Source organism: Diabrotica undecimpunctata, chromosome 1, assembly GCF_040954645.1.
Source record: "Diabrotica undecimpunctata isolate CICGRU chromosome 1, icDiaUnde3, whole genome shotgun sequence".
Classification (NCBI taxonomy): domain Eukaryota; kingdom Metazoa; phylum Arthropoda; class Insecta; order Coleoptera; family Chrysomelidae; genus Diabrotica; species Diabrotica undecimpunctata.
In genome coordinates, this window is record NC_092803.1 from 137,894,344 (window position 1) to 137,920,287 (window position 25,944).

General features: G+C 32.3%; 1 protein-coding gene across 2 annotated transcripts in view; it reads right to left on the reverse strand.

The window, feature by feature from the left end:
- The window catches only part of LOC140432284 (uncharacterized), a 942,959-nt gene that overhangs the window by 45,545 nt on the left and 871,470 nt on the right, over positions 1–25,944 (reverse strand). For both annotated transcript variants that reach the window (XM_072520100.1, XM_072520101.1), the window contains one exon: positions 19,159–19,289. In XM_072520100.1, coding sequence (XP_072376201.1) covers positions 19,159–19,289 — 131 coding nt within the window. The remainder of the gene's footprint in view (positions 1–19,158; positions 19,290–25,944) is intronic.

Consider the following 25,944-nt stretch of genomic DNA (forward strand, 5'->3'; position numbering starts at 1 on the left):
TCCTCCACCAAAGAATGTGGTGTGTGAGAAGTAACACTGAGCATATCGTTCGTTGGGTCGTCGCAACACACGAACGCGTCTGTCGTTATTGTCCGAATAAAATCGGGATTCATCAGTAAATAGCACTCGTTTCCAGTCAGCCTCTACCCAATTAACATGTTCTCTGGCAAAATGTAGCCTTCCCCTTCGATGCTCTGCAGTTAATAGAGGACCTCGGGCGGCAATCCTAGGTGTTAAGTTGTATTAGACTTCGATGTGTTACAAAACGTTGTCGAAGAGCAGAAATTCTTAAAAATCGATCTTGAATAGGGGTAGTTACTCGGTTTCGCCCTTGCCCTGGTCTGTGAGTATGATCCCCTGTTTCGAGGAATGTTTCTAACACCTGTTAGATGGATATGTGTGACACATTAAACCGACGACCAATTCTTCGGTAACTCCAACCTTCTTCCGACAGTATCCCTGCTTGGGCACATTTATCTCGGGTTAAATTACGTGATTGACGCTCCATAATAAACACAATTAACAATAATCAACAATTAAACAGTAGCCGAATAAAATTCGTGAACACTTGGAAATTAGTATATTTATAGAATTAGTACATTTTTTGCTTCTTTTTGTTATGTCGAAAAAAAAAACTATAGCGATAAAACACAGTCAATAAATATAGAGTGTACGAATAGCATATACAAGGGGCTTGAAAAATATAACATTACAATGGAAATTTTTATTAACGCTAATAAAATATTTTCATATTTCAAAGTGGTGCGTTAATTTCTTGGAGAAGTGTATCTTGACCGTCATCATCAACTGTAAAAGATGATACTTTAATCGGGGAAAAAACTATAGATCACAACACTGACAAAGCTCCTGGACTGTCTTCACTAAAAGAGGAAGAAAATTTTTTAATAGTTGAGATAATTTCTTTAGATGGGATTTGTTATATTTGCCAAAAAGAGAGCTCAGGTAAACGTGTATAATTTGTAACTAGGTTGTACATGTTGTGTGCGCTAACAGCACACTTGGTGCACACAATGAAGGCTTCAAGTAAAGTTAAATCGTACGTTATGCACAAACAGAGAATATAAAAATAAATAAAGTAAAGGCGATTGAAGGTCTTTACATTTATGATTAAAAAAATGAAGTTTTATTTAACCTAATTTAACAAATTATGACATTTTAATTCCTATATTTTAATAAAACATTAACATGACTATCATTGCAGGTAGGGTATAGACGTAGTGACTCGCTCCTTGTCCATCAAGACATTACATTTGGACAAACTAAATAAAGAGAATAGAACACGGTAAAAACAATTCCGATAAAACAGAGGAGAGAATTTCAATTACAATTAAAGTTCAAAATTTCCAGGTAACAGATACATGTCTCTAATCCGTTTTAATAGTGTTCATTCTCCAAGTTTTACAGCCTCTATCACTACGACGTCTTCATCCAGGCTTGAGTTATATCACGTATAAGCTCTGATTCTTGGTTGATTATTATTGTACCGATGCTGTTGACTGTTTTAAACATATTTCTTGTCTACTTGTATATTAGTGTAGAAGTTTTCTAATATTTTCAGCAGTTTTTCACTATATATTGTTGGGAAACCTTGAATTTCTTTTAGTTTAAAAATCTCTTCCTTTATGTTTGACAGCTTTCTCCGCAACAACTTCATATTTTTATTTTCTTCTATAGCTTGTCTTATAGTTTCTGTATTAATTTTTTTTAAGTCTTTCCTGATTGCTCTGGATATTCTTTTTTAACTACTTTAGATCTTCGTTTCAGAGTTTCTGTTGGTCTGTTTTCACATTTATCTTCGTAAATATATGATATTTTTCGTTTTTGTTGATTTTCGTTATTTTGTTTGCAGTTTAGTTTTCCGCTCGTTTGACGGCTTTAGTTACATTGTTATTTATAGTTTTAATATCTAATTTATTATACAAAGCAATTTCTTCCAAAGAAACTGTAACGAAGTCTGCATACCTAGTTGGATTCATCGTTAAAGGAATCGATTTAGTATTTTTTTCCTTCGGACCATTTTCGATCTTTCTCGTTTCAGGTCTATCCTAACCGTTGCCCTAAGCATTCTGTGGGCACTTCTTATTGTACAACTATTTAACACTGTTACGTTAGCTACTACTTTTACTACTATTTTAGGAAATACACGACACATGAGAATATTAGCAGAAAAAACCAAATGCATGACAACATCTAAATACTCACTACGATGTAAAATCGAAATTGATGGGAAAATAATAAACTAGAAAGCAAGGTTTAGATATCTGGGAATAGATATAACTAGTTACGGAGATGTTAAAGAAGAAGTGCGACAACAAAGTTTAAAAGCAAGTAAAGCAGTGGGATCTCTTAATGACACAATCTGGAAGAATGGGAAAACTATATTAAAATTCTTTTTCACGACATACGAGAAGAACCAAGATTGGAAAATAACAACGAAGGGCCAACAATTCTGAAATCTGAAATCATAAATGCAATTAATCATCTTAAAACAAATAAAAGCCCAGGTCCAGACGGAATATACCCAGAAACGTTAAAATTAATCAGCGAAGAAAATATCGAAATATTTGTCCTTTTATTCAATCACATTTATGATACAGGTAAAATACCCCAAGATTGGCTGGAGTCAATATTCATCCCACTACCAAAAAAGCCAAACCCACAACACTGCAATGAGTTTCGTCTGATAAGCCTTATGAGTCATGCAGTAAAAGTCCTACTAAAAATCGTACATAATCGTATCTATAGAAAGTGCGAAACAATCATCGGAGATGATCAGTTTGGATTCAGAGCCGGCATGGGAACAAGAGAAGCCCTGTTTAGTTTACTAGTTCTCGCCCAAAAATGCTACGACCAACAGAAAGATATATTTATATGCTTTATAGACTTCGAAAAAGCATTTGATAGAGTAAGACACGACCTACTATTAGAACGTTTGCAAGAAGTCGGTTTAGATGGAAAAGACATCAAATTCTTAAAAAACTTGTACTGGAACCAAAACGCCAGAGTTAGGATCGAAGGTTCCACATCCGCAGAAGTAGAAATTAGGAGGGGAGTTAGACAAGGATGTGTTCTGTCGCCTCTGCTGTTTAATCTTTACTCCGAGTTTCTATTTAAAGAAGCATTGGAGGATTCCAAAGATGGAGTCAAGGTGAATGGCGTAAATATCAACAGTATCAGATACGCCGATGATACAGTGTTAATTGCGGATTCCAACGTAGGTCTACAACGAATCATCGACAAGACCAACTCGACCTGTGAGCAATTTGGTATGAAAATAAACATTAAAAAAACCAAAGTGATGTCAATCCGAAAAAACCAAAACGTACCTCAACCTTGCACAATAAATGGGCACATTTTAGAACAGGTCAATAGATTTAAGTACCTGGGATGTTGGATCGATAGCAGCCTAAATCCTAATCTAGAAATAAGATCGAGAATAGAACAGGCCAGAAAATCTTTCGAAAAAATAAAAAAACAGCTTTGTGATTCTCGAATAAAACTCGAAATTCGACTACGTTTATCAAAATGCTACGTCTGGTCGACTCTTCTATATGCAGTTGAAACGTGGACCCTAAAAACATCAACCGTAAATAAATTGGAGGCCTTTGAAATGTGGATCTACCGGAGATTGCTCAAAATTTTATGGACATCGCATATCTCAAACGAAGAAGTGCTGCATAGAATAGGCAAGGAAAGAGAACTTTTTAACACAGTAAAAGTTAGAAAAACATCATACCTAGGCCACATACTGAGAAATAATAAGTACCAATATGCCCAACTTATAGTGAAAGGAAAAATCGAGGGAAAGAGAGGCCTAGGAAGGAAAAGACTATCGTGGCTCAGAAACATCCGACAATGGACAGGGCTAAATTTTGAACAGCTAATAAGAACAGCTGAAGATAGAGAAGATTTTAAAATTGTAGTAGCCAACCTCCATTGAGGAGAGGGCACTTTAAGAAGAAGAAAAATTAGACCTATATTAACATACACGGCTAAGACAAGACCTAACACATCTAAAACGAGACGACTACTAGAAACAATAGAGATAAAAATACTTCGACAGATATCAGGGAAAAGTCTGTTGAATAGGGAGAGAAGCGAAAACATAAAAAGAGCATGCAATATAGAAGACATAAATGGATGGGTGACAAAACGGATGAAATTCTAAGCGAAATAATAAACTGCTCGACGATAAGGGCAAACATTCTCTTCTAAACCTCTTTAATAAAATATACGAAACAGGACATATACCAACAGACTGGCTACTGTCAACATTTGTAATGATACCGAAAAAAATAAATGCCAAACAGTGTGGCGATCATCGCACTATCAGTCTAATGAGTCATTTACTGAAAATTTTCCTAAGAATACTGCACTCGAGAATTTACAACAAAATAGAAGTACAACTAAGTGAAACACAATTTGGTTTCAGAAACAACCTCGGAACCAGAGAAGCACTCCTCAGTTTGCAGGTTATGGTTCAAAGATTTAGGGATATAAAACAATCAGTTTATATGTGTTTTATCGACTTCGAAGTGACCGAGTAAACCATGACAAACTTATAGCTGCTTTGCAACAGGTGGGAAATGATGACCGAGACCTCCGTATTATCAAAAATTTGTATTGGCATCAATGTGCAAACATACGAGCTGGACACAACACGACGGAAGCAGTGGAAATACGACGTGGAGTGAGGCAAGGACGTATTCTATCGCCTCTACTTTTTAATATCTACTCCGAATTTATTTTAAAAGAAGCCTTAGTTGAAGATACAGGCATTAAAATCAACGGAATTAATGTCAACAATCTCAGATATGCAGACGACACGGTACTTATTACCTCCAATGAAGAAGACCTGCAACAACTTATAAACAGGGTAACCGAAGCATGTGATGAATATGGGCTAAAACTTAATACTTCTAAGACAAAACTTATGGTTGTCAGCAAAACGGAGTTACAAGCAACGAACATCAGAGCGTATGGAATGGAGTTAGAAAGAGTCCACAATATTACCTATTTGGGTGCAAACGTTAACGATAACTGGGATATAAATAAAGAAATAAGAATACGCATTGAAAAAGCCAGAGCCGCCTTATATAAATTAACAAAAATTCTAATTAATAGAGATATTACGTTAAACCTTAAAGTCAGATGCTGGTGCTGACAGTTACATGCTACTGCTACAGTTACTGCTACATATTCTATATCGAATGAAAAAGAGTACAGAAATAACAAAAATTATAAAAATTCGAAAGTTAGAATATTTCGGTCATGTAATGAGACATCCAGAGAGGTATAACCTTCTACACCTTATAATATAGGGTAAGATCGCCAGAACGAGAGGCCCAGGCTGACGAAGAACATTCAAATCTCCAAGAATGGTATCAAGAGACCACCGCTAATTTATTTAGAGCCACCGTAAACAAAGTTATTATTGCCAATGTGATCGCCAACGTTCGATAATAGGACAGGGTACTGAAAGAAGAAACAGTTCTTTTTCTACTTTTACCTTTATTGGGTTGTTTTGGTAGATATTTCGATCGTTTTGATTATTCCTAGCTATATATCTCTGACGTAAAATAAGTGGACAACCTCCATTAATTTGACGTGATCAAATGCCTTCTTAAGGTCCACAAAACATGGATATTCTGGTATATTGTATTCTAATAATTTCTCTTACACTTTTCTCATTATAAATATAGCGTCGATGCATGATCTTTTCGACCTAAAACCTTGTTCTTCTTCTGCTAGTGTTATAATTTCATTTAATTCATTTTTTATAACTTTGGTTGTTAATTTTAGTATTGTGTTTAATAAACTAATTTATATAATACATAATACATATCTTATTGCTGATCAATAAATTATTACAAAAAGAGTAGTTATTTTGACGTGATAATCAATGTTCTCTCTCAAAATATTTATTGTTTGTGTATTTGTCGATAAATTATTTAAAAAAGTAGATAATAACATAAATAAATTTATTTGACATAAGTATCAATTAAAAAGTATAGTTAATCTCAACTAACTGATAATTATTATTGCATTGTGTAATTACAAAATTATAATTTATAGGTATAAAATATTTATCTATTTATATAATGGGGATTAATTGCATTGATCTATAAGCTTACACTCTAATATTTTGCTATGTAGAAATGTTAATGGTATCGGCGAAATAAATGAGTAAATTAAATCAATTAATATATATATATATATATATATATATATATATATATATATATATATATTAATTGATTTAATTTACTCATTTATTTCGCTATATTACTCATATATATATATATATATATATATATATATATATATATATATATATATATATATATATATATATATATATATATATATATATATATATATATATATATATATATATATATATATATATATATATATATATATATATATATATATATATATATATATATATATATATATATATATATTGTGACGATTGGGGTTTATAGAAAATAATTTATAAGTTATATACTACATAATATTAGATATTTGGTTGTTTTAAATAAGTTATATACTAGAGAATTTAATAAAAATATATTTATGTGAGGGCATTTTTAATAAATTAGCATATAATAATTGTAAAAAGTTGTATTTTAATTTTGTAAATAGATTTAAGTGAGCCATGTGCCTAGGCAACCAACTATACATACTCCAAGTGTCAAATTAAGAATCATAATACGAATATAAGTGGGGTTATTATAATAATATATTGTTTGAATTGTGTATTTTATTAAATTAGAGTGTTAGTTACTAATTTGAATGTTTATTCTGATCTGAAAAGCCTAAATGTAAACAAAATTATTAATAGAAAAGAATGGAATTCTCTGGATCAGCGGAGATGACCATTGTTTACAGTCGAATATTCTCGATATAATGATTATGGCGATGGATCGAACAGATATTATTTCGAGAACATATATATAGAATATAATAGAACAAATTGGAACATGATCTCTTACGAGATGGTTCTAGAATGTCCAAAAGATATAAATACCCGTGATTTGGATTCAAGAGGGCAGTTTTTGGAAGTTTTTAAGTTTTTAGTCAGAAGTCAGGCCAGTTTATTATGAAAGTTAGTAGAAAGATACAATTAGTTAGTGAATATTGAAGTAAATTGTTCAGAATTTTCAAGAAGTCAGTCAGAAAAGTTTAGTAAGAAATATGAAAGTTAGTTGGAGTCAGTGAATCAGGTACAAATAGTCGAATTGTTTAATATAGTGAGTTAAATGAAGATTAAAAATTATGCATATAATTTAATGCACATTTATAATTATACACAAATAATTATTGAAGATAAAAAAAGGTATATTGGAAGAAATTAAATTATATTATGGTTGGAGATTAGTATAAATCAACTTATAATAATTGGATATTGGTATATTGAAAAGAAGAATAAATATAAATGCTGTTTGCTGGTTTGGTTGGTGGTGTATAGATGCTGGTGAAGAAAAATATATCTTAAATTGGTAGAAGCTGATAATTGAAAAAAGTAATTTCACAAAAAACAAGGATAACTGAAGTACGAAGACATTCAGTGGTGATTAGAATCTATATACTTAGTGGAAAATAGTTCATTTAAGCATTCAGTGAAAGAAAGGTACAAAATTTTGTTAATATAATTTAGTTAGTGTCATAACAATTTCAATTTTGAAGATAGTTTGTTTAAATTTTAGATTGTCTATAGAATTTAATTAGTTTTATAAGAATATCAGTTTAAAGATAGTTTATTTTAAATTTACATTGACTAGGTTAGATATATATGTGTGTTTCATAATAGTTATAATAAAGATAATTTAAAAAAGTACTTACAAGCTAATTCTTTGAGAACCGCGATAAAAACCCTATATATTATATTATTAAAAATACTCATTGCTCATCATTCAAACAAAAAACACATCATAACAATATATATATATATATATATATATATATATATATATATATATATATATATATATATATATTTTTATGGTGTTATATTTATTATTATTTAAATCAGATTGAAATATATTTTATTTAGGTTCTGTGTACCTTTTTTTCATTGATTGCGTTGGTATTTCTTTTTATCGATTTTTTCTATTGATTCGTATATTCTCCTCTGACTCGTATATTATATTTAACGCTAAATAAACAAAAAAAAATATTTTTTAACAAATATATTTATTTTGGTCATTTGTTTTCAAAAAAATATACTTATAAATGATTTATAAAATGGTTTGGAACACCCCTTTGTTAAAATGCAGATCTGTTTTTTTCTTTGCAGATATTTGCCTTTTGCTTGCATATTTGCTGTTTTTCGGTTTGAAAAATGTGCCTCCACCAATTTAGATGGTTTGAGTTTTTTGGTGAATGGACGTTGCTTTTTGTCGAATTTTTACCTATAGTCCCCATGGGAGGAAACCAATGTCGTTATCAGTGGGTGTTTTTTCGGTACCCGAAGAATCATCCATTTTAAAATATAAAGAATAATCCTACCTTTATTTATTTTTTTATCTGAAAAACTTAACTTGTTTAACTGTTTTAAAATTGAAAATTAATGAGCACTTAAACTATGCGGACACTATCGACGCTAGCATACAACTGTTCGTATTGCAGTTCTTTTACCATGATGTTTCGAATAAGTCAGGTGAAATAGAGCTTAATACGTGACCAAGGGAGAATACAACATCCTGTAAATTACATTTTTTGAGGTTCTGTGTTTTGTCACTATGTTGGGAAATAATGTGGATAACCAATTTATTTATGCTAATTATTATATAAATATTTACAAATTATTAATGCTAATTTTAATGTTTTCATTCTATTGAAAGAACACGATGCTAATCGATTTAGTAATTAAATATGCTCACTAACTCATACCGATACTCAGCTAACTCAGCCCATCCCTGCCTCATCATAGTAACTACTTCCACTCTACTAAGTTCATTTCTACCTACACTTTAACCTGTCTATCTGTTAATCTGTCTCAACACCGAACATTTTCTCAAAAAATATATCAAATCTTAATCTAAACATCTTAATTTAAATAGTTATAAAAAGGAAAAGACAGTTAAGATTTGATTTTACGTACAGGGCGCTTGCGCATCCGCTTATACGTATTTCGGCCCAATAGGCCTCATCAGAACGACTTTCGCAAACGCTCTGAACGTGAAATAAATCTTTTCTGTCTTAGGAAGCAACTCTAACATGGCTTCGTATAGACGCAATGTAGCGACATTTGATAATAAAATCGTAGACTAATTTTCGAAGCAAATTCAAGAATTCCGCTTTAATCTGTGCCTTCTAAGAATTGCAAGGCAAAACAGACGTTGATAAAGATGTTAAGAGAGACATGGGGAGGGAATCTAAAAATTGCATTTCACAACATATCTCCTCAACTAAGCAAAATTCTTAGCAAATTGGTTTCTAGTACTCGTACAGAGTATATCGAAATAAAGAGGAAAAGACAGTTAAGATTTGATTTCACATACAGGGCGCTTGCGCATCCGCTTATACGTATTTAGGCCCAATAGCCCTCATCAGAACGGCTTTTGCAAATGCTCTGAAGGTGAAATAAATCTTTTCTGTCTGATTAAAGCGGAATTCTTGAATTTGGTTTCGAAAATTAGTCTACGATTTTATTATCAGATGTCGCTACATTGCGTCTATACAATTCATGTTAGAGTTGCTTCTTAAGACAGAAAATATTTATTTCACGTTCAGAGCGTTTGCGAAAGCCGTTCTGATGAGGCCTATTGGGCCGAAATACGTATAAGCGGATGCGCAAACGCCCTGTACGTGAAATAAAAAGTCTTTTCCTTTTTATTTCGATATACTCTGTACGAGTACTAGAAACCAATTCGCTAAGAATTTTGCTTAGTTGAGGAGATATGTTGTGGAATGCAATATTTAGATTCCCCATGTCTCTCTTAACATCTTTATCAACGTCTGATTTTGCCTAGCAATTCTTAGAAGGCACAGATTAAAGCGGAATTCTTGAATTTGGTTTCGAAAATTAGTCTACGATTTTTTTAAACAGTTATCTCGAATGTCCCCAGAATTTTACATTTCCAATAGATATTGCATATTTACTTCTTTTTCTACTTCCTATTACTACAATAATCTGCTAACTCAGCCCATTCCTGTCTCATCATAGTAACTACTTTCACTCTACTAAGTTCACTTTTACCTAAACACTTTAACCTAATCTGTGTCAACACCGCAAAACATGTATCAAATCTTAATCTAAACATCTTAATTTAAACAGTTATCGAATGTCCTCAAAATTTTCCATTTTTAATAGATAATACATATTTACTCCTTCTTCTCGCAGTTCTTTATAGTATGCACAACAATTTTCTTCGAGCGCCCCATTCTCATATTGACACTGTATTTCCTTCTTTTCATCTATTACACTCTCAATCATACTATGCCAGCTATCTCTCCATTCCCATTCACACCTAATCCATCTCTAATATATATATATATATATATATATATATATATATATATATATATATATATATATATATATATATATATATATATATATATATATATGCTGTCACTATTTTTCCGGGTTTGACTCCGCGTTGTAAAATGCTGGTTTACTTGAAAACCATTGTTTTGGCGACGTTTCGGCAAGGTCTCACTTGCCATTCTCAAGCCTGGTGGAACTACTTCTCGTCGTTACTCGATTAGTACTGGTCTGTGTGGGTGATCGGATTGAACTAACTATTGGTCGTAGTGGCATCCCAACTTTATGAACTTTTGGTAAACCGTAGAGCTTAGGGCATCTAGATGATTTTTTCGCGTGGAATCAGCTTGGGCTGATCCTCCTTTTTTATGTTTGAAACTTTGATCTTGGCCTTCGTTGTTTTTTCTAGATACGTTGTTGGATCTGTGGCAATTTTTTCGTATGCTGTGTCGTTTAGAAGATCTGTTAATTTTTTGTCGTAGTCATCTATATTCATTACTACCGTGGCGTTACCTTTGTCCGCTGGAAGGACGATTATTTCTTTGTTTTTCTGCAAATCTCGCAACGCCTGTTTTTCCTCACGTGTTAAATTTCTTTTCGGTGGTTTGGCTGTCCGTAATATCTGCGATACGTCTTGGCGTATGGTCTCAGCTGTTTCCGGAGGTATATTGGTAATGGAACTTTCTACTTCGCTGTGAATGTTTTCAACAGGGATTCGTGCGGGTGCTACGGCGAAATTAAATCCTTTTGACAGAACACTCGTTGTGGCCTCATTTAATTCGAGATTCGAAAAATTGTAAATTTGACCAGTACTAATCGAGTAACGACGAGAAGTAGTTCCACCAGGCTTGAGAATGGCAAGTGAGACCTTGCCGAAACGTCGCCAAAACAATGGTTTTCAAGAAAACCAGCATTTTACAACGCGGAGTCAAACCCGGAAAAATAGTGACAGCACATATAGCTCCCGCGGAAACCTCAAAACAAACATATATATATATATATGTATATATATTTCATATAGCCCAGAGGACGGAAAAAGATACTATTACATCGTTTTTAGGAGACATTTGTTGGACTTTCCGAGTTTGAATTCGCCTGAGTGTCTGATGAAGCAGGGATGCTGAAATGAGTCATAACACTCTATTGATACCGATTGTGCTGTCATTCAGGTGAAGAGTCTCGCACTCCAGTGTCTTCAGATGTTTGTTAAAAACTTTTTAGGTATTGAAGATCAAGTTTTGATTAATCGAGCACACCCACTTGGACTTTCAAATCCAAATGGACCTATAACAGGTCATGTATCGTGGGATACCGATATTTCTAAGATTCTGGGACAGACCAAGAAATTAAGAGGTACTGAAATTTACATTGACAGGGACTATACCAAAGAAGTCAGGGAGAAAAGATAGAGACTGAGAACAATTATGAAGAAAATAAAAGAAAAGAACAATGCGCTAAAAATGAAACTGCTCTTTGATTAGTTATTGGTGCAGTCAGTTAAGTACAGTTGGGACTGGAGGGATGGATTAAAGTTTGAGAAGGATAATAATATGAATCGTTTGAAGATGGACTGGAACATTTATTTAAATTTTTTGTTTAATTCTCCAAGTAATAATAGTGATCAAGTAGAAGTGATTGATCATTCAGAGAACATCAAACAGAAAAACCCTAATATCCAGTCGGGACAATCAGAGAGAGAGAGAGAGTTGAAGAACCAGATTTGATAGAGAGTGAAGACGATGATATCGTAGATTTGAAACATGGAATGGTTATTGGTAATGAAACTTGAAACACAATCAAAATACTTGAAATCAGACGATTTTATATAAAAAAATGTTTTTTTGTCCAAAGTATTGTTCTAACTTTATGTTAGATTTGTGATACCTGGAGACAGGTATTGCTAGAGTCAGCCTATATACAATAAATTTACATAAAAAATATATTGAAAAAATTCTAGGATATTCAAGTGATAAGTTGTCAAAATTTCTTTTGAAAGAAATGATAATGATAGTATTAAGATAAGGTGTAAAAGAGAATGGATAGATAGCTGGGATAGTATGATTGAGGGTATAATAGAAAAAAGAAGAAGATACAGTGTCAAGATGAGAATGGGGCGCTCGAATAAAATTGTTGTGCACACTATAAAGAACTTCGAGAAGAAGGAGTTAACATGCATTATCTATTGAAGATGGAAAGACTCTCTTACTATGGTTTATGTAATATTGTATTAGACACATTCCTATATCTAAAAAAGTTTTAAAAGTAAAAGCTATTTTAAAGTAGTGTTGCATCTGTTTTGAGAAGCTTTGCCGGTCTTCTCTTTTTATTTGTCTGTATATTGGCTTCCAGAATTTTGGCATTCAAAGTTAAACATAGGCCTCCGTTAACTGTATTCATTCCTGCATCCTGTTTGCCGTTCTCAGCTGTTTTTTTACATCATCGTGTTATCTTGTTTTAGATCCTCTTCTTATTCTTCTTCGTTTTCATTTCACGACCTCTGTTTTATGATTTTTTTATTCCATCTTTTATCTTTTGTTCTTGAAATGTGTCCAGCGCAATCCCATTTTTGCTGTCATATTGTTTCTGGTACATCAGTTATTTTGATCTTACACTTCTACAGGAAATAAGGTTTCACATCACGATTAAGATAAAATGAGAACCATAAAACATATTTCAAGCTTCTGTGAAACAAGTAATCGAAAAACTAAGAAAAACTAAGGAAGTGGTGATGGTTAGATAAAGAGTGCAGGAAAGTAACAAAGAAAAAGAACGAAGTGTACAAAAAATGATAAAAGGCACACTAGGATAATATATATATATATATATATATATATATATATATATATATATATATATATATATATATATACAGGATCCAACTTGTAAATACAATACATTTTGGCCGTATACCCGTTTTCCTGCGCCAATCCTCACGGTCCAAGGCACTCCTCCGCCAAACCTCTCAATTCCATCGCTCTTCTAATTCCTTCATTACATGAGCGTCGAGGTCTACCTCTTTTTCTTCTTCCAGGGGGCTTCAATCTGTAAAGTTTTTGGGGCCAACGTTTGTTAGGCATTCTCAATAGGTGTTCAAACCATTTTAAAATCCTGTTTCTATTCTGTCAATGTCCGTTTCTGTAGCATTCATGTTTTTTTTATAGATTCGTTGGTCTTCCTTTCCAGCCTTGATGTTCTAGCACTTCCTAAATAATCCATTTCAAATGCCAACAATCTTCTCTTCAGGTCTGCATTAATTATCCATACTTAAGAGCCATGACAAACAACTGATTCAACCATGGTTTGCCCTATTCTTTTTTTCCTTTTGGAAATGTTGCAATCCCACCATAAGGAGTTAAGGTATCCTATAATTTTACGTCCCTGAATAATTTCGTATTTAATTTCGGTTTCTCCCAAGCCGTTCTTATCAATGAGTGCACCTAAATATTAAAATTTTTCCATTTGTTTGATTTCCACGTCCTCATCTATCGACACTTCAAAACTTGCATCTGAATTGATAACTAAATATTCTGTTTTATCCATGCTGACTTGTAACCCCCATTTTACATATTCCCTGTATAGACTTATACTTATAGTATACGTAGAGATTTAACATAACTTCTAGATCATAAGAATCTTGAGCTAGGACGACTTGGTCATCCGCAAAGTTCAGGGAGAACAGTACATCATTTTCTATGGGAATTCCCATTCCCTGGCAGTGGTTTTTCCAATTTTGGAGGGCTGCCTCAATATATAAATTAAACAGTAAGGGTGAAATACTGCATCCTTGTATTAGTCCTTTAGCTACTTTTATTGGCTCTGATAGTCGCCTTTTAGGTCATATAACTTTTCTAGGTCGATAAAGGCCAGATGTACTTCGGTACCAACCGCTATTTTCTATTAATTGTTGGAGTATAAACAAGTTATTAGTGCAAGATCTATCAGGCGTAAATCCACTTTGTTCTTCGCTAATTAGATGTCCTACATGATCTTGTATTTTTATTATCTTTCCAAACAATCTCCCGAAAGTAGGTAGGACACTTAATCCTCTGTAACAGTTAGGATCTTTTCGATTACCCTTTTTAAAGATTGATTGGCAGCATTGAATCATTAGAAAAGTTATTCGTTCTATTAGCAGTGGACCTCCTGCTTTAAGTAACTCTACAGCTATATTGCCAGGTCCTGGAGATCCCCTGTTTTTCATTTTAATTAACGCAGTACGGACCTCGTTGTTAGCAAAAGCAAAAGAACAGTGTTTAAAAACAATGCGTAAAAATAGAAGAAAAAGAAAACCGATAATACTTAAAGATACAAATAGAAAACTAGCATTGAATACTAACGAAAAATTAAAGTGATGGACACAATAAATCAATGAGATGTTTAAAGACAATAGAAGAAAAACGGATACATGGATTAAGTATCTAAAGAAATTATATACAGACTATTAACAAATGTAGTTGAAATCACAAACACTAGAAATTACCATAAACGAAGATCACATAAACACTTTAAAAACTACAAAATCTGCAAGTAGAGTTGGGAGACCAAATAAAATTTTTGAAATATGGTGGAGGGGCCCTTACAAAATTAATCAACAAGATTATAAGACAATAAAATACCAGAAGAATGGCGATTAAAAATTAAAAATGGCGATTATAAACAATCAGAAAATCGAGAGGTACACATTTGCTAAATACTACCCTGAAATTTACAACTAAAATTTTGCAAATTCTATGATACTAAATAAAGAAAATATAGCTCTGCCATTCGTGAGTTGATCACATGATTTTGTTTTAGCACCAGCCCAATTGAATTAGGGTGGCACTTAACCTGTTAAGATTTTAAAGTTATAGTTACAGTTTTTGATTGTTTTTGACGTGACAACGCCTTAAATTAGGTTGTGGCTTGGAGTCATTCATGAAAAAGTGTAACGCCCGCTCACGTCTGTTACAGTGAGTCACCGAACGAGAGAGAGGCCCGCCGGACCGGCGAATGCCTTGCGTCTCTCTCCCACTCAAACATGATCGGTCCGCTGCGCGCGCAGCACTAGAGAATTAGGCGCGTTGAATCGGTGCGTGCTTCCGTGCTTGTGTCTCTGTCTTTCTAGAGCGTTCTTGGCGTTCAAGACACATTACAGCAGAAACACTTCCTTTCATTTCATATTTCTTCTATCATCGTCCTATCCTCAACAAAATCACTCAAATAGAAATTAGTTAAATTTAAGTTTACATGTACAATGTTTTAGTAAACAAAATATATTTCTATAGTTAAAATTTGTGCAATTCTTATTTTCATTCAATTCCTTGTTCCTATTGTGCAATTTAATAATATTCATATCAATAAATATTCTACCGAGAAAAAGACGTTGTCACGTAAAATATTCGCCCGTAAAACCGACTTTACAGGCAACCGATTTTTTCTTGTTAAATTATCTGTTTATTTATATCTTCTTAGATAATTATTATTTTGATACATTCTTTTTAGGCAAATAGGTAATTTTCACTTTTAATACATTATATTAATAATAAAATAAGCGAAAAGTTGCAAAAAATAAGCGAAAAATGACATAAATATTGCTACAATCCTAAGCATGGTTATCGATTATTTTAGAATAGATAATGAATGAAATATAATTAAAAAAGTTATATTTACCAGATGTAGGGTGTTTGATGACAAATATTTAAACGAAGAGTTGATCTACGTAAAAAACAAACTTCTCCCTATTATCAGAAAAGTGACAACAAAAATAACATAAAGATATTGGTTATATTCTTCTTCTTTTGGTGCCATTTCGAATATTGGCAATCACTCTGGCTTTAACTATTTTATTACTGATTATGTAAATAGATTAGTTGTTCTTGTGAAGAACCATTTCCTCAGGTTTTTTAACCATGATATTTTTCTTCTCCCAATTTCTCGCTTTCCGAATACTTTACATAAAAGGATTATTTTCAGTAATCTGTATTTAGTGCCGTTTCACATTATATGTCCTAGATATTCTAACTTTCTCCTTTTAATAGTATACATCACCTCTCTTTCTTTTCCCATTCTTCATAGTACAGTCTGGTTGGTTATATCTTAGACAAGGAAAGAGAGAGGACGGGTAACGCTCGTTCAACCAATCATCAAAAACTGAAGCCACTTTTCGATGTTGTCCGCCATATTTTTGAAGGCAATCAATAGATGTGACACCAGTTTTGTTTTTGACTTAACAAAATGGTGAATTGTGCGTATATTCTTTGTAAAAATCGCAGGGAGTAGAAAACACCAGGAACATCGTTTCTGGTATATCAGGTAAGTATTTATAATAGAGCAATTAGGTATTAATTGATTTTACTTTTTATTTAAATTTTAAACCTCAAAACCAATTTAAATTAGTATTTTAAGGAAAGGTGAGATTTAAATTAATAAACAAGAATGCTAAATATGCATAGTTATTTCAGTAATTGTATTATAATTAATAATTTCCGACATTTAACTCACACACCATGATGATTTGCCAGTGGCGGTGTGCGTTGAAGGTTAAAATTCCATAAAAAATAAATTAAATTTCTGAGTATTCTTTTTTTACGCATTACCATTGTTTATATAGTAATATTACTACATAAACAATTATTTTATTATTACTATGTTAGTATTACCATGAGGCATTTTCAGTAACTCGTGGCATTACAATATGTTGGTATAAAAGCGTATTATTAAGTAATTAGTTTTGTTTATTAGTATCTAAATTAGTAGTTTAAACTGATAATATGTTTTTACAGATTTCCTCTTAATATTACCGAGAGAACAAATGAATGGGTTCAACAAATAAATGCTGTTAATTGGATGCCCACAAAAACCAGTAGACTCTGTTCGAAACATTTCGAAAAAGAATGGTTCCACACAAGTGGTGACAAAACCTATTTATTAGGTAGTGCGGTTCCTACAATACTTAAAGGGATTAAAAAACGAAGAAAGGTAACCTTTTATAGCAATTAACACACTAAAGTTTTTTTTACCATTTTTGGTACACAAATTTGTTTCTAATAATTGAAAATATTGAGTTAAGTATTAGATAAACATAAAATGTCTTTTATATTATCAAATTATCCACAATAAAGTTCAGAATCTCTTTTATACTTCCATTACACGCTAGAAGTGTTTGTTTTAATAACCTGAAGAGCACAGGTCATTATCACGTAATTTTTTTTAATTCAATACATCTTTTTTAAAGTTTTAATTTTGAGAGCTTATTGGGTCGTGGTTAGGATATATGAACTATAGATATCCCATTCACCTCTTTCAATCTTGGTTATTATGACTGATACAGCTCCAGAAACTATTTTCTGAATTTAATAACTTATTTCATTGTTTCAGCGCTCTAAGAGATCCCATTTAGAAAGTAGATAATCTGAAATTTCAACCTCGTTGGTGGAGACCCCATCAACTTCAACCCAGGCAGGCGATGAAACTTCACGCAAGAAAAAAATAAGAAGAAGACTATTTGCGGTACAAATGAAGAGTAAAAAGAAAATCAGACAATTAAATCAAAAACTTAGACGGTTAAAAAACGAGTTGTGTCCCTGAAACAGATCAGTAGAGAATTGAAAACAAGAAATCTATTAAGTTCTGAAAACGCAGTTTTATTTAGACTTAGATGCAAACACACTTTATTTAAAATAACTCCAGAATAAGCCAACCTCCCTATGGCACACTGCTTAATGGCCATAAACGATTTTATCCTGAGTGAAGACCTTGACCTATATAATATGAAAAAATGTACTATGTTACATAAACTGTGATACCCTTATTTATAAAGTGTATTTATTTTGTTGTATTCTATAAATTGTATATTCTTATTTATTTGTATTGACTAACTGTGTGTTTATAATTGGCATCATTGCTGTAAATGTGCAGTATAAATAAATAAGTAAATAAATAAATAAATTTTGTTAATTTTGATTCCAAAATATTTGTATAAAATAAATTAAATAAAACATTTAATGTACAAAAATGTTTCATTTTAAATACGAATTAATCAATCCTTAAAAATACTCCAAAGATACGCCGCTGACCTCCTGGTGGCAGTTTTGCTCGCTGTATCTAAATCGTTTCGTCGTGATTAATTTCAGTATAAATTTTGTATTAAACGCCGGTCTTTATGATCTATTTGGCTTTTGTTAGAACATCCATCATTTTTTGGTATTGAACTGTGTCAAACGCTTTTTGGTAGTCTACAAAGCAAGTGTAGATATCGCATTTCATACCTCTGCATCTTTGGAATAATACCTGTAGACTAAACAGTGTATCTCTCATACCTACGCCTTTCAAGAATGTGTGTCTTGTATTCTCTCTTCGCATAGCTTGTATATTCTGTGATGTATAATTTTAAGGTAAAGTGATTGGTTATATTACACAATCAAAACAAATTTCATAATTCGTTTTTAAAATAATTCAAGAAATGCATAAATTTGCCTTACATTGTTAAGTACTTCTCGAAGATTTACACAACTTTTAAATACCTATATTAAATATGAATACTTGTGTTAAAAATAAATAAAGAACCAAACAAAAAATTATATTGTTCATCTTTCAAGTACAAAAATTGTTTTCAAAATGAGTGGTATACAACATGGATCGTTATTTCCAAGACTAAAACTTACCATTTGAGCGTCGATTTCCACACATCCTACTTTATTTCTCTGACATTCTTTCTCCGTTGTACACTTTTTATTTACCAAGACGCTCGTTCCCTTAGAATCCATTATATGCAAAGTGTGACAAAATGTTTCTCCTACAACAAATAGAAATACCACAGTTTTAGTTTACGCTCCATCGAATTAAATGCGAAGATATTTGAAATATTTTCCGTCCAAAACTTTCCTTTCTCAAGATATCGAGATTTATAAATGTGTTTCAAAAAGTTTTATTCATCAGTGTGCAATTTATATGGGTCAAAGTTTTAACAAATTTTTTCATATTTATTTATTTCACGTATCGCACTTTAACCGTTCAAAAACAAACATAACATAATTCTTTATAAAGTAAAATATTAGGAAAAAAAAGGGGTACCGTAGGCAGTACTGTAGACCAGCGCTAAACTTCATCTATCTATGTAAAAGGCTAGGACGACAAGTCACACTGTTTATTAAACAAAAATTAAATAAAATTAAGTAAAATTAAATAAAATTATTTAATAAAAATTAAACAAAATAAATAGATCAGTTCAAATAAATCCTAGCGCCATTTTGGAAAGAAATCTGAACTACCAACTGACATTTCAATCATATTTGGTTCTTGAAACGATGAGTTTAATTAATAATACTAGTAATATTAATTATATATTATTATAATTAATAATATTGGATACTGTAATTTTAGAGAAAGATTTAATAAGCCAAATAATTTAAAGCTTTATGGTAGTTTAGATTTAAACTTCTAGCGCCACCTAGAAAACAAATCTGAACTACTAACTGATATTTTAACCTATGAGTCAAAATGGTTGATTTATTGCCAACACATTTTACAAATTGACGATTCAAATATTTTTAATCGGAAATTTTATTAGGTACTTCATCAGTAATTAATTTTTTCGCAAAATTGCTAAAAACATAGTGTAGGTACTATAATTGTATTAAGATTTTTATTAAGCAAAATATCTTTTAACCGTTTTGTCGTGGGTTTAGAATAGTTAAGGTTCAAACACATTAGTCCCGCCACGTTACAGTTCCGGCACCGAACGGAACAATCCGTCATAAAAAATATTCTTTAATAGAAATATGCAGCCGGCGTTCACATTCATTGGTTGTCGAATAGTTTCCAAGTAGACAGGTTTCGACCCGTCTAACTTCCGACCGATTTTATAATCTCTGCGACGATATTTTTTGGTTTTGCCGGAAACAATACGGGCGGTACAAGTGAACAAAATAAAATTAACAACGAACAATTTATACAATGTGTGAGAAAATATATTGTTTTATATGATTTGTCGCATGCTAAATACATGGACATTAGGTTAAAAAATAGTATTTGGAAAAAAATTGGAGCAGAATTGCTCTTTATTATTTTTATTTCACGGTAACAAATAAAATAATACATAGTTTTTAAATTTTTTCAAGTTGCCACGGCAAAGACCCCCTGAAAAATTAAAATAATTTTTAAATATGCCTGCATTTCCTGTTGCATTTCTACTTTGCAAAGGCAAATTTTTCAGTTCAGTTTAGTTTTATTTCGCTTTTTCGTCCAAATATTGAGAAACTTGCCATCTTAGTAACAGATTGGTTGCCGAAGACTGATTCATTCCGGGTGTGTACGAACAGACGAAACGAATAGTTCTGTGGCGGGACGGAGCCGGTTCGGCCCCGGAACTGTGACGTGACTAATGTGTTTGGATCGACCTTTGTCGGATCGCGACGTATGATACATCATTGGAAAGGAGAGTGGGTAGCGAATATGTTGAGACAGAAAAATACAAATCGCGGTATTTCCAAAAGAGCATTACATCATATCTCCGTTGTATTGGTCCGATTAAATGCGTCCGATGACGTGTGTGATGCGTTAAATAAAAGCCAAGGCAATATATTAAGTATCTTAAGTAACACAGTATCTTCATAATTAATGAACGTATAGTGACATATGAGATATCATAGAGAACTATGAATAAAAATCGATAAACTAGAAGAGAAATTTTGATTTATTGATAAAGAAGGCCTCTAGCTGAGCATAAAATAAACAACAGCTCGAATCCTAACATCCGACGTAGCAAATGAAATCAAAATATATAACAAATATATTAAAATATATTAAAATATAAATTATGAACAAGACGACTACCATAAAGGGCACTACACAGCATCTTCATTATTAATGAACGTATAGTGACATACGAGATATAACATGGCACTATGGATGTTAATAGACACACCATATGGTAAATTTGCTTTATTAATCTTCTAAAGGCCTCTGACATAGGGTACATCAAACCAAACCATGTAAGACTTTTAGTACATATATATATATATATATATATATATATATATATATATATATATATATATATATATATATATATATATATATATATATATATGTTAGATCACTAATCACGTATTTGACTTTTTAAAAAAGAACTTTATTTGTTACAAATTAAATATTAAATAATAGTACAACATTAAATTAATTTAAAATGACTACAATAACTGGACTGGTCGAAGTTGCAGCTAAGAGTGATTCCGGCATCTGAGAATGGTAATTTATAGGTTTGGTATGAAGTGCTGAATTGCTGTTCCCATGAATGTTGGCCAACGGTTCGTACAAAGTTCTAATGCGTGCTCAGCGGTTTCTATGGGAATGGGATGATGAAATCTGAAGTCGGCGAACTTAAGCTAGTTCAAGGTTAATATTTTCTCATATAACAGCTGCCCTTATTAGTGAAAAGTCAATGCCATTGCTTTGACTTTTACAGAGTAATTGGTGTTTCTGCTTCGCTTTCCTGTTGGACATTGGGTCTTCTTCTGAAGGAGGTTAAGCTTTGAAGTTTCTGTCTAATGGAATTTCTGCGTGGTAGTGGAGTTGGAGGCTGATCCTGGGACAAGGAGATTGCAATTTTTGGGAATATTTTGGTTCGGTATTTGCAGAAAAGGTATAAGATAACTAGGATAATAATCAGGGATAAGGTTGATATAGTGAATAAGGGTAGATGTTCCTCAATGAATGATTGGCTCATAATATGGTCCAGTTCTTCTGAATATTGGTCCAATTTGTGTTGTGCAATATTTAAGTCATCTACGTTGATTTTACTGAGTTTTAGTGGTTTCAATTTTGATAGGTGACTCTTTGTCTCAAAATGGTCACAGCATCTGTAGGGTACGTTAACTGGGTGACTTCTATACGTGATATTTGTATATTTCTCAATTTGGTCTCTAGCATGAATTCTGGTACTGCCGATGAATGCAATACATTCGGGAATTAATCTTAAGATTGAATTTGTTTTTATTATTTGTGTAGTGACGTCTTTCCTTGCACATTTGATTGTTACTGGTAATGGATCGGAAATGGTTAGTAACCATAAATTTCGGTCAATTTCTTGTACATTGTAACCTTGTGCCAAAAGCATGGACATCTGGCAAGTTTTTGGTAAGTTGCTGAAAGGTTTCAAAAGCTGGGCTTCACATATAGCATCTGTGTCTATGGGATACGGAAGAATGTCTGTACACATTCTTTGGTTTTGACTGATTTGTTTGCATTTTTCGGTGTCCATGGGTAAAACATATGAAATTGAATCATCATCTCGCGCTATGTATTTATGAACAGTTGAAAGTATATGATGAAAACCAGTTTGATTATCTAATATTGGTATTGAATATAATTGATACAAGGTGAATATTTCGGGATCAACTAACGGAATTTCGAGAACGAAAACAATTTTTGAATCAAGCTGATAAGCTTGCAGTTTTATTATGTCAATATACTGAGCTATATTTGACATATAAGTGGGTAGAGGCAATACGTTATTTTGTAATGACTGTGAGATTTCTTTTAATGCGTCCATTAAGTCTATGGGCGAAATAATAGAACTATGTAGAATTTGCAGGCGAGAGAATGTGATAGAATTTAGTATATCATTTAAATAATTTTCTAAAAATACGTAGCTTTCCATTAAGGACTCACATAAATCTAGTATTTGTAATTGTGCTTGGTAAAAGGAGATGTCATTATTAATGTCCAGAAGTGTAGTCTCGATAGTTTTTAAGTCTTTGTTAAAAGTTTCTTCGTCTATTTGCAATTTTTGAATTGTAGTGTTGAAAGTTCTTATAACTGAAGTAGTAACAGATATTTGATTTTTTAGGAGATTTTCAATTTGAGTTTCATCGGAATTTATCTTATTTATACATTTATTAAAGTATTCGCCATCAGAGGCGTCTAAATTTCCAGTAATAGATTTCCAGATTGTTCCAATACCATTTACTAAACCGCGTTTTAGGCGTTTATTATAAGGTACTGTGTCAGAGGTTATTTCTTTATATTTTAAATTAACGGAGTTTGAGATTTGTTTTAGCAGACTAACATGTGTCTGTACTTCGGCTTGAAAGGCAAGTTTTCTCGGTGTATCCACGTTAATAAATTTTTCTAACAGGTTTTCCAAAATTCTGTCATTATTGGATATTGTAGTTTTGATAGGTAATAATTCTTTGTAAACAAGTAAAGTCCATTTGTCATTAGATATTCGTATAGTTCCTTTTTCATGAAAAAATATTCCAATTGTGTTATTAATTGGAGTGAGGAGAATTTGGGATTGGACGATAGGAAGGAGTCCATAGAATCTGTAAAGGAAAATTATTCAAAATAAGGTTTAAGTCTGTCAAAATTTACTTTAGAGGTTTGGTTAGTTTTGGGGTTAAGGATAATTGCGGAATTTGTAAAAACTTCTTGAATTTCGAAAGGTCCATTAAAAAGATTATCCGATTTTGATTTAATTTGGGATTCTTTTACGTAAACTTTGTCACCAATTTTAAAATCAGGTCTTCGTTCTGAAATATTCTCGTCAAATCTTACTTTCGCCTTTTCTTTATGTCTTTCTGTTTTTGCTCTGGCTACTTTGTAAAAATATTCCATGCGATTATTCAGGTCTCGAATATATTTACTCATTAGTGTTTTTTGATTGTATAGAGTTTCTGGTGGTCGACCTGCAGTGTGCCCAAATATAAGTTCATATGGTGTGAAACCGTGGGTCTTATTCTTTGTGTTGTTATAGCATATTATTGCATAAGGAAGTATAGTGAAGGGATGATCGTTTGGGTTCTCGGCTTGATTTGCTCTAATCATTTCTGTGAGTGTAGCATGAAACCTTTCTATAGATCCATTAGATTGTGGATGGTTAACGCTAGAAAATGTTAGTTTAATGTCGTATAATTCGCATAGATCTTTGATTATAGCATTCTCGAATTCTCGACCGCAGTCACAATGAATTCTTAGTGGTGTTCCATAGTGTTGAAAAAAGAGTAGGAGTGTCTTGACTACTGTTACTGCCTTTTTGTCTTCCAAAGGATAGGCTTGCGTGAATTTTGTCAATTCGTCACGAATAGTTAAAGCGTAGTTCCTAGTAGGGTATTCGAATATGTCCATATTTATTCTTTCGAATGGTGTTTTTGGAGTTTCTGTTATGACTAGTGGTCCACTTAAGTTTTTCCTGCAAATCTTAACTTTTTGGCAAATTTCACATGCTTTTACAAATTTCTCTACATCTTTTGTTAAATTCTTCCAATTGTATTTCTGCTTTATTCTTCTGACAGTTTCGTTTATTCCTCGATGTAAATTGTTTTTACCACAATGGTAATGATCTAAAATTTGAGGGATTTCGTCTTCGCTGGCTGTTTTAATTATATTTTGACAGATTCTTAATTTTAATTCTTTGTCAGCAAAAATATAAGAAAATATTTCTAGGATAGGTAGTTCGAGATTATTTTCGACGCAATATATTTTTGATTCATCGAATTGATCTTTATTTGCAAAAAGTACAAGAAACAAGTGTGATATTACTCGTTCGGGATCAAACGGTAATGGTATAATAAAATATTTTCGATCTTTTACAGTTTTGCTGTGTACAATATTAATTCTTCGGTTACTATATTCCATGTTTTCTTCGAATATGTCATTCATTATTTTCTCGTGGAGTTCTCCAAAAAAATGTAACAATATTTTTGTTGGATTTGTCTAATAAGTCCGTATTCGATGTTTCAATTTTAGAATAATCGATTATTGACTTAGTTCTATACAGTTCGATAAACTTGTCAAGTTCTTCGGACATTTTTTCTATATTTTCTTCATCGTCGTCTTCGTTTTCTTGAGTTTCCGTGTCATCTTCATTCGATGCATGTAATGAGATTTTTGATTGAAAGTTTGCACAATCCTTGAAATGGTTAATCTTTATCCTTGAGAGGGCATCTGCATTTCTGTTTATTTTTCCTGCGCGATGTTCTATTTTATAATTGTATTCTTCGAGTTTTAGGCGCCAACGCGCTAATCGGCTTCCGGGATCTTTTATCGAGAAAAGCCATGTAAGGGGTCGATGATCGGTAATCAGGGTGAATTTTCGGCCAAAAAGATATGGTCTAAAATGTTTGACTGCCCATACGATAGCTAATAGTTCTCTCTCTATAGTCGAATATTTTATTTCGGCACCGCATAAAGTTCTGGAGGCATAAGCTATGGGTAAATCTTTTCCAATAGGGCCTTGCGATAGAACAGCTCCAATCGCGAATGCACTAGCGTCAGTTGTTACTAAAAATGGTTCCTCAAAATTGGGATATATAAGTATTGGATCCGAAGTTAAAATATTTTTTAGTTCGTTAAAGGCTTCTTTGCAATCAGAATTAAAAATAAAAGGTACGTCTTTCTGAAGTAGTTTCGTAAGTGGTTTAGAAATTTTTGCGAAATTTGGAATAAATCTT